This window comes from Rhineura floridana, chromosome 8, assembly GCF_030035675.1.
Source record: "Rhineura floridana isolate rRhiFlo1 chromosome 8, rRhiFlo1.hap2, whole genome shotgun sequence".
NCBI lineage: Eukaryota > Metazoa > Chordata > Lepidosauria > Squamata > Rhineuridae > Rhineura > Rhineura floridana.
In genome coordinates, this window is record NC_084487.1 from 36,111,574 (window position 1) to 36,122,205 (window position 10,632).

The following is a 10,632-nucleotide window of genomic DNA, read 5'->3' on the forward strand; positions in this document are numbered from 1 at the left end:
TTATCATTGTTCTTTGGGGTCATAATGGGAATAATTCAGTACAAAAATTAGTTCAGCATGTTGGTAGTGAGTAAGGCAAATTCAGTGTTTGGAAATATAAGGAAAAGAATTTGAAATAAAATGGCAGGTATCATAATGCCTTTATAAATTTACGGTGCAACTGTATTTGGAATACTGTGTACAGTCCTGGTTGCCCTTCTCAAATGGGGGTGTCTTGGCACTGGAAGAGAATCAGAAAAGGACAACAAAATGATCAGGGGGTTGGAATGCCTTTTCTATGAGGAAAGGCTAGTTGAGAGAAAAGATAGATAAAATTATAAAAAAAATGTGTTATCCTCTCTTCTGATACTGGAACCCAGGGCCACCCAATAAAATTGATCAGTAGTAGATTAAGAATAGGCCTGAATATTTCACACAGTGCATAATTAATTTATGTAATTCACTCCCTTAAGTGTTGATGAGTTGAAAAGAAGTAGACAGATTCTTGAAAGATTAGTCTGTCAGCATCTGTTAGCCACAATAATTAATCAGACCTTCCATATTCAGGGCACTATTCTTCTGAGGACCAGTTGCTTTGGGATCAAACGGGCCAGTGTTGAACACAGCTGGATTACATGGGTTTTTGATCTGATCCATCAAGAGCTGTCATATTCAGATTGAACACGGAGAGACCTGTAGGCCTGTAGAAACATAGAAAAGGTGGATTGCTTAGAGATGAAAATCGGGCTGGGGGAGAAGAGTTTGTACTGTGTGATGTAGAGAGAAAAAGGAGGAAGGGGTAACAAAGGATTCAAAAGAAAGCACTAGGCTAAAGATGCATAAAATGTTTTGGCAAGTTAACATAGCAGTGCAGCCTTAAATAAAAATGAAGAAAGGGCCCACCAAGTGATTTGTGGGTGTGTGACATAGAGAAATGAAGAGTGGGGTATCAATGTGCAAGTGCACATGAAGCTTTGCCCCAGACTAGTGGTTCCCCAACTTTTTCCCCCCATTGAAAATTACTGAGGGTTTGGTGGACCATTTAATGATTTTTCTGCCTGTTGTAGCAATTGTAATGTGCTGTGCTAGACGGTTTATGATTTTAATTGTATTTTTATTGCTTATTTTATTTCTTATATTTTATTGTATTACAGTTTGCATTCCATAAAATACAATAATAATAAAATGCAATATAAGAACTAAAAGAAGCAATAGAAATATAGTTAAGGTGTTGGACTACGACCTGGGAGACCAGGGTTCGAATCCCCACATAGCCTGAAGCTCGCTGGGTGACCTTGGGCCAGTCACTGCCTCTCAGCCTGATGAAAACCCTATTCAGAGGGTCGCCATAAGTCGGAATCAGCTTGAAGGCAGTACATTTACATAATATGCTGTGCCTGCTGTTCATTGCCACCGCTCCCACTGTTCTTCAGAGACACACTGTGGACCACCTGAATTAAGCTTGTGGACCATTGGTGGTCTGCAAATCACAGTTTGGGAACCTCTGCTCTGGAGGACTTGCAAAAGGCTAGGAAATAGAGGATGAATCTCCTTTCCATGGGACTTCACTGTTCGTTATAATTGCAAGCTGGCAGTTGCAAGCCATTAAAACCAAACTTTTAAATTCAAGTACAGTAGGGCCCCGCTTTACAGCGATTTGTTAATACAGCGGCCTCAATTAGACGCAATTAGACTAAAGCCCCACTCATACGGCACTTGTTCCACTTTTACGGTGGTTTTCAGGCATCGTGCGCCATTCTATTCTATGTGTTCCGCTTTACAGCGGGGCTCCAGAACGTAACCCGCTGAATGAGTGGGGCCCTACTGTATTCTGATATTAAATGGTTTATCTGTATGATTGAATTTGGCTGTCCTGGATTCTGGAAGTTTTAAACAACATTTTTTCTTCCTTTGCAGAAACGAAAACATCAAGTTCAAAATAGAAACAGCATATTATGTTGCAAGTTGTGAAATAGCACCAGTGGTGTTTTGTAAATCCTCCAAATACTTCATTTTACAGTATCAACACTTTGCAGTCGTGCAGAACTGGACCTGTAGTGACTGCATTTTTCATACCACTTCTTCCAGTATGGTCACTTTAGAGTCCCTAGCTGATATTCAGAGGGTTACATATGCATCTAGATTTTTGGTGAGTCTTCCTTCCAATAGCTCCCAGCAAATAGACCCCCAATTGTGTTAGCTTCCAAGACACAGAAAAGGGCTGTAGCTCAGTGGTAGAACATGTGCTTTGCACATCGAAGGATCCAGGTTCAGTCTCTGGCATCTCGCATAAAGCTGGGAAAGGCTCCCGTCTAAAATCCTGGAGAGCCCCACTAGTCAGTGTGGACATTATTGAGCTAGATGGACCAATGGTCTGACTCTATAATGCAGCTTTTGTTCTAGACATAGACGGTCAATTTCACTTTAAATTTTGCCGAGTTTAAAAAGCAAGCTTGTGATTTGGCTTGACCATTTTTAAAGAAGCCCATCAGGAGGAATAACGCATAAACGTGTGTTGATTTTCCTTTAAACAGTTTTTAAGACAAACTCAGGGTGCTTCCAGACAGGGATTTAATATTGTAAATGGGTTCTTCAGAAATTGCAAATGGGTTGTTTGGAACAGGCTTTTTTAATTTGGAATTTTCCGTGAAAAGGGTTAATCGAGAATAAATTTTGGGGGGTTTAATATGGGCTGGCAGTTTGATGCTAATGATGTTCTGTAGATGCCACCCAAAACCTACATGCACAAGGATCCCACAATATCTGTCTGGAACCATCCTCAGAGAAGTTTAAAATATAGTTCGGGGGTTCTGTTTGGGGAGCAGCTGAAAGAAATGCTACCCCAAAATGTAGGTTATTTGCACATCCCTGTGGATTACGATCCATAGAACTATTACAGAACATGTTGTTCAAAGGCTGCAGTAAATATATAGCATTGGAGAGGTTGAAAGTGAACTAGTTGGTTTTCAAACATTACTGTAGTTGCCTTGATACAATTAATGTTGATTTTCATAATTTTCACTTGTAAGTTTTTCAGATGAATGTGAACTGTCTCCCATTTTTTTTCTGTCCCGTTTTAGTAACGGGTTGCTTTAAATATACTGTTTCCAAATTACCCATACAAGAAAACTTAAAAACATGAGAAGATTTTGTGTTCAAGTAAAATATGTATCCATAAGTCTGACAGGGTATGCTGAAACTCTCCCAAATTCTTGGAATAGGTTTGTTGGTCTGAAAGTCAAGCATGTGTGTCATTTTCCCCAGGTTTTCAACTTTACTGGTGGAAATGATTTGTAGGGAATGAAAACCATTGTATGGGAAGAGCTGAGCATTGGTCTTTGCACTGAGGCAACAGATCCTGTGCTCTGCTTCGCTGGTATTCTTCTGCTCAAGCAGGGACTAAAAATAATCTTTAGTAAAGTGTTGTGTAGTTAAGAGATGAATGATTTTCACAAGGATGAACTGTTCTCATTTGCCACTTTGAATTTCAGGCTTCATCTGTTATGCCCACTTATATTCCTTTTTTGACTGTCTGTATTACATGGCATGATGCCCTCATGCTTTTCAATAGAGGCAAGGGTGATATGATGCCAGAGGGCAGAAGTGAGTCTTCCAATAAACTCTAACTAGCTGTCTAGACATAGTGACATCACATTAACAGGTGCAACCCTGAAGACTTGCAAGCTAATTCAAAATATGTAGGTGATCATATATGAAGTTGCTCACCCCCATCTTTCTCTACATGTAGATGTTTTCTTTTGGCTTATATTCCATATTCATCATGTTGTTTCAGTACAAGGCAAATTTTTAGTTTACAGTAACTTAAAATGTATAGAATATTTTAATATATTCATTTTTGTAAAATTTTTCTAGTGTTTGTAAACACATATTCTAATCTTTGAAAGTATCCCCGATGATATGCAAATTACTAAACTAGTCACTTCTGTTACGAGAAGCAATGTCAGTGTAAATGCACTACTCTTAGTTTCTCGTGGGCGTAGAAATGTTAAATCTGTAGATATTTTGAATGTTTACAAGAGTCTTTACATATTAAAGTCCTCCATGGTAAATGCTTCATTTAAAAAAAGAAAGAAAACTGTATGCTTTGTTTTGGAATATTCATGCTATTTTGCACTAATAAGAATTTAACTTTGTAACATTTTTTGTTTCCAGAAACGTTAAAGTTAAAGCAAATTTGCACATATTTGCATGCTTCTGTGGCATACATTTTTCCCATTAGTTTTCTTAATAGCTTGTTTTTGCCTTAGTTTTATATCCTTATAGTGTTTAGTAGTCATTCTACCTTAATCATGTTATCACTAATGTGCCAGCCGCTTCAGGCTCCTTCACATTTTTCCTACAAGTGAGTAGAGGGAAAAAACAATATGTGCACTGCAAAATAGACACCAGGACAACGTTCACATATGGCAATGTATGTTTATCCTACTCTTTTGTAGCAAAAGTGTTGCATGTGAAGCGACTCTTAATAGGAATGTTAATCTGTTCCTAAACACACAAGTGTACTAAATAGAGGCAGTTGGATGCCATTTTATAAATAAACAGTTGTTTACCAAATTATAGCATAAAAGAGGTGAATTTTGCCAGTATACTTGGTCAGCCTTCACCAACCTGGTGCCTCCGGTGCTGGCTGGGGCTGATGGGAGCTGTAGTTCAAACCTGGAGGGTACCAGCTTGGCAAAGGTTGAATTAGGTGAATGTCACATAAAGGCAAATCCAACATGAGCATCTTTTTGTAAACAGCTATGCTCTTTACATTCGTTTGAATTGGCCTTGTGCAGGTTCCTATGGATTTCATCCATTGGCATTAAGATTTAATTTTGAAACCTGATTTAAATGCATATGTGCAATAAAGTGAATATTTTGCACTTCATTTTTTCCATCAATGCCTAATAAATTAAGATGGGAACTACTTGATCTACAAGATCAGTTTTAAAATGGACAGGGCAATGCTAGTGCTTTACAATCATTCCTTGTTCACACTAACATGACTTCTTTGAGGAAGGCCACTTGTAGTCAATTTTGCAGATAGGAAAACTGAAGCTGAGAGAAAGTGACTTACCCAAAGTCTGTGGGTTGTGTAAAACCCAGCTCAACTAGCTTCCGCACTGACTAATATGGTAAAGAAAATATTTATGTGGTCAAATGACCACCAGGAGATTCAGTACATCAGAACAAAACTTGTGGCCGTTCCATTAACAGTGAAATATGGATATGCTGATGCAGTTTAAGTATTGCAGCACAATCTATAATGCCAGCAAAAAACAATGGCTAACATATTTTGTAGGTTTTCTTGAAATAGTAATAAGTAGCACTTTCTGTGGGCTACTCCCTAAAGAATGGGGGGATTACATAATTTAAGGTTTGTATATGATAGTGAGAAATGGCAATATTAGGCTTGATGAATTTTACATATCGAGCTGAAAATGCCATGACACCCATAACTGCCAGTTAAATGCTCTATACATCCAGTTCACCAAGGGAACTTCACAGTCACTTTTTCTGAGATGAATTTTCATCATTCTGTTGGAAAGGGGATGTCAGTGTTGCAACTTTATAAAAATGTGTCTGCCATGTGCAGGGTGAAACTAATCAACGTTACTTCACTCACGTTATGCACCCTTTCCCAATTCATATATTTAACACCCATTCAGAAAGAGTGTGAAGCTGCTGTTAGATTCTGAATATCCTTGGCCATTAAAATTACACAGGCTACAATGAATGCAGAATATCTTAAGTTGTTCTTGACTCGTACTGTGAAACATAAAACTTCAAAAAAATTACAGTCATGGGGTTATATCCAATGAAGTCACTCTACTTGTGGAACATTGTCTACTCAGGCAGTAGAACATCTTTCTGTCCCCCCATGCACATTCCTGCACCCCCAAATCTGCTCTGGGGTTTTCCCCAATACTCCAGAGCAGATTTGGGGGTTGTGAGGGCACATGGAGAAGTTCCATTGTGTGAGGGGAAGTCATTTTGTGAGCTCAGTGACTTTGCTGACTACCACCCACGGTTTTCAAAGCCAGAGGAAGGGCTTTGTGATGACATATATGTAGCTGTCAGGAACATGCAGTTCTTCCCTGAGTTGTCATAGACAAGCAACGTGCTTCCCGCCTCCTTAGTCACCACACACTACTTCCAACTCTGGATTGGATCCAGAGCTGCCATAGGGTTGTAAAGAACCTTTTCATAGTAAGGGGAGACTAAACAATTGTGTATTTTTAAAAAAATGTTTTTGTTAGGGAGGCATGCTGTTACAGAATGTGAGAATTCTTGTTGTGTGGCTACTTAGCTACTAATAACCTTTGATTGTAGATACATTACTTAACAATATGATCTGTTGAGTACATCTGTATTTTTGCACTTTGAGTTCATATATTTCTGCACTTGTTTTTAAGGGTATGTCATGACTACCAAAGGTAAATTTGTGGCAGTGTTCATCCAGACATGATTTTCAGTGTAAAGTGTGCTTACGCCAATAGGCTATTATATAAATTTGTCACATGTCTACAGCCTTCCCCTATATAACGTGAGATTAGTAACATGCTTATCAGTTTTCTGTAGTCCCCCCTTTTACATAGTATAACTATTTTTGTGGCCTGCTTCTGTCAATAGCACTTAAAATGTATACATCCCATTTTAAAGTTTATATTTGAAGCCTATTCTGTTTAAGCGTCAATATCTACTCAGTATATTTGGATATCTTTCCCATCAGAATTTCACTGAAAAGATAAATTAGGCTATTTAAGAAACTGGTGGATACTCTTTGTTTGCAATTGTTAAAGTATATGTGTAACATCCTGTATAAATCTGAATCCATCCTGTAGCAACTTCAAGGAATAGTGGACTTGGTATGAAAGTTATAAGTAGAAATGTCCATGCTATTTATGACTTACTGCATCGGTTTCACTTAAGATGTTTTGTGACAATGGATATCTAGCTTTGTGAACAAGAAACTGGCTGGATTTGAATGATTATATCTTGTCTTAATAAGCCACAATATGAACAAGACTTTTACCTGCACGTGTAGGCCCTTTGCTTCTTCCGTTGCAGCATGGAGTGTCAAAACAGGAAGCTTCTTATTAACCATAGGTTCCTATTTTGTCTGATGCAGGAAACTATGGTTACCAATTTCAGGAGAAGTCAAAATATTAAACCACCATTTGACATTTGTTTATTATGGTTTATTATTCTAGTCGGTTCCAAAGCCAGTAACAATAGCTTCCCAGTTTGAATGGTATGGGAAACCATAGTTAAATAGAGGCTTCGTTGCTCACACAGTGAAGGAAAGGGCTGTGTTCACTGGCAAAAGCCTCAATTATGTCTTATTGAGGCATGATATGATTCTGTGAACGTAGCCAATGTTATATATGATTTATAGCAATATCTGACCATAGTTTTGAAGTAGAACACATCAGCAAGCCATAGACTTTAACAAAAATGATACCATAGTTAACTGGAATGTTGGGGATATGGTTAAAGCCAGCTAGTTATTGTCTAATGACTGAAGTAGTGTCTACAAAGAAATCCAATATTTTGTACAACAAAAGTAGCATTCTTCTTTGTAATAATAAAGTGAATTGTCCTAATCAAGTTTACCTGTGTACTTTTTAAAAAAAATATGTTTATGTGTAACTTTTAAAGGAGCAGAGTTTAGAAGTAGGTCTAGTTGCATTTCCACAACTGTGGTGTTGGCAGAATTTAGCTTCTTAAAAAAGCTACAGCTTTCCTTTAAATTGCTTTTGGCCTTTATGGCTGCAAAGATAGGCTTGAAATTGTGTGGATTGTGCCTGCTGATAATATGGCAGTTAGGAGGAATGAGCAAGGTCTCAAGGCTTCAGTACCTTCCATTCCCTCTCCTGTTTCTAAAGGTAAAGGTATCCCCACACTTGTAGTGCAAGTCGTTTCCAACTCTTTGGGTGATGTTTTGCGATGTTTACTAGGGAGACCGTATAGATGGGGTGGGATTGCAAGTTCCTTCCCTGGCCTTTCTTTACCCCCCAGCATAGGCCGGGTACTCATTTTACCAACCACGGATGCATGGAAGGCTGAGTGGACCTTGACCCCTTTTACCGGAGATTTGACTTTTCTCCTTCTGTTGGAATCAGTGGCGTCACTAGGGTTGGTGTCACCCGGTGCGGCCTGCAGCGCCTTCTCCCTGAGACTGTGAGTGATCGTGCGCGTGTAGCACGCGCGCACAGCCGAACAACAGGGCCCAGGAGCGCGCCGCCGCCTCTTCCACCTTCTAACAGCCAAGGAAGGCAGCTGGCGTGGCACGTGAAGGCTCTCGGTGCCTAGGCAGTGCCTGGGGGGGGGGGCGGCTCTGGGTGTCATCCCTGTCTGGTGGTGTCACCCGGTGCGGCCTGCACCTGCCGCACTGCCCTAGTGATGCCCCTGGTTGGAATCGAACTCCGGCCGTGAGCAGAGCTTCGGCTGCGTTACTGCCGCTTACCACTCTGAGCCACGGAGGATCCTGTTTCTAGAGGTAGGTAATACAGAAGACTGTGCCAATTACAATGCCAATCAAACCTAAAACATGCAAATGACAGTTAAGCTAATGTGAGAAGAAATGCAATATGGACCACCAACAGGCACCTAATCAGAGCAATTTACTACTATACCAAGAGCAATCATACTTGAGGCCATTCAGGTGCCTATAGAAGGCATCAGTTAGATGAAGTGACTAAATAAATCTAATCCTTTTAAGTCTCAAGTGCTTCAGTTCCTTACGAGTTTTAAAAACCATGGAATTAGGACATAACATCCACTTTACAATGCAAGAATGCACTCAGGACTCCAATCCTTCAGGACATGTATGTTCATCATTCATAAACTTTTGATCTGTTAATTACGGAGTTCTCACCTTCAGAATGTTTTATTTCCTACCTTCCATGTTGGAACTCAGTGTAGCATACATGAGGCTCCCCAGCACTTTCCCATGCAGGCCCTAACCAGACGCAGACAGATTTGATTTCAGCAAGGCTGCTGCATCACATCTCCTCTCTAAAGGCCCTGGGACACTGACTTGTACTGAATTGTCATAATGCAAGTGTTCCACAGGTTGGAATATAGGTACTGTATCACATTTGTGTCCCTGCAATATGCTGTTCCTTCCATTGTCATGCCACAGATGTACACTAACACAACCGCAACAGGCATCACTGATAGCACTGGTGTGTAGGAGGCAATTATTTATTTGATTTATATCCCACTCTTCCTCCCAGCAGAAGCCCAACTATACCATAAAGTAATAAGAATCCATGGATGATTGGAGATTCATGCCAAAATGTATCGAGTCTAGTAAAAACAGTAGATGACCAGTGTACCATATTATATTCCAGGAAATTTAGCTGGCAGTTTGCTCATCAGGCTTCTAGACAAACAGTTCTTCAGATTCTGCCACACCTTTTAACTTAAGTAGATCATTAAGGTAGTGCAATCTCTGTTATCTTTTCAGCACCTACTGAAGACCTTCCTCTTTCAACAAGCCTTTTAAGTTGAGACCTTATTCCTTATTATCTGTTTTGGAATTGCTTTAATGTTTTTAAACCTTTTTTTTTAAATATGTTTTTAAAGCTTTTTTAAAAGATGTTTTGTTTTAATATATTTTAAAGTCTGTTGTTATGAAGTTTTAAAGTCTTTTCAGTGCTTTTGTTTCTGGCCCTGGGCTCCTACTGGGAGGAAGGGCAGAATAAAAATCAAATAATAAATAAATAATAAAAGGTCACATAAAACAAGTCAGCAATTAACTTTACTACAGGGCCTCTGAAGAGCAGGACAATGGCTCAAGGCAAAGGAAGGAAAGCAATAGAAGATGCTAATTGCTGTTTCCTACTCAAAGCTTTAATGCTGTACTAGGGGCAGTTAAAATACAGCCCTTGGCTTAGTTTCATGTGTGTAGCAAGGAGGGGAAAATTGGAAAGGAAGGTACTCCAATGAAAAGTTTTGATCACACCCACCTCCAGCTTTGGCTCCACCACTCCTGCCAGATTAACCCTGAGGGAACATGGTTCCTAACAGAAAAATGTTCCCCATGCTGTGTTAACATCACAGCTTTTCAAAGCCAAGGACTATTTCATTTGTGGAGGATCACCTCTTGTCATTATGCAGTTGCTCTGAGCTATAGTATAGCTGATGCCAGTAGCTTTTATTCTAATATCAACAGTATTATGCTGCCCCATCATAATCTTTGTCCCATTCTAGACACTAATGTACCAGGACATGTGGTCTTTGGCACAATCTGTCCATATATAAAATTAAGTAGTAGTATTTGGGTATATTACATTTCAGCCTTTCCCAACCTTTGAGTGCCCAGATGATGCGGGACTAAAGTTCCCAAAATTCCTGATCATTGGCCACGCTAGGTAGCACTGATGGGAGTTGCAGTCCACCAACATCTGGGGCCCAAAAGGCTGCTGTAGTTTATTACAAAGACAGGAAACATCCAGCCAAATGGAAGCATAAGCTTTCCATTTCAGAACCATAGACAAAAGCTTAAACCTACACTCTGTACAAATGTTATAAACATTTGAGAGTTCCCACCAAGCATAGAAATGTTGATGTTAAAAACAAAAAACCTAATTTACCAAAAGTAAACTGTCACAAGTAAACAGAATCTGGTTTCTTTAAAGA

At 39.4% G+C, this 10,632-nt stretch overlaps 1 protein-coding gene across 6 annotated transcripts in view; it reads left to right on the forward strand.

Moving 5' to 3' along the window:
* Positions 1-10,632, forward strand: part of HCFC2 (host cell factor C2) — a 60,055-nt gene that overhangs the window by 39,883 nt on the left and 9,540 nt on the right. For 5 of the 6 annotated variants that reach the window (XM_061638883.1, XM_061638885.1, XM_061638886.1 and 2 more), the window contains one exon: positions 1,897-7,580. The exons of the other annotated variant lie outside the window; for it this stretch is intronic. In XM_061638883.1, the coding sequence (XP_061494867.1) occupies positions 1,897-1,922 (26 nt within the window). In that variant the 3' untranslated portion in view covers positions 1,923-7,580. Of the gene's footprint in view, positions 1-1,896; positions 7,581-10,632 lie in introns of those variants that run through there. 6 annotated transcript variants of the gene reach the window in all.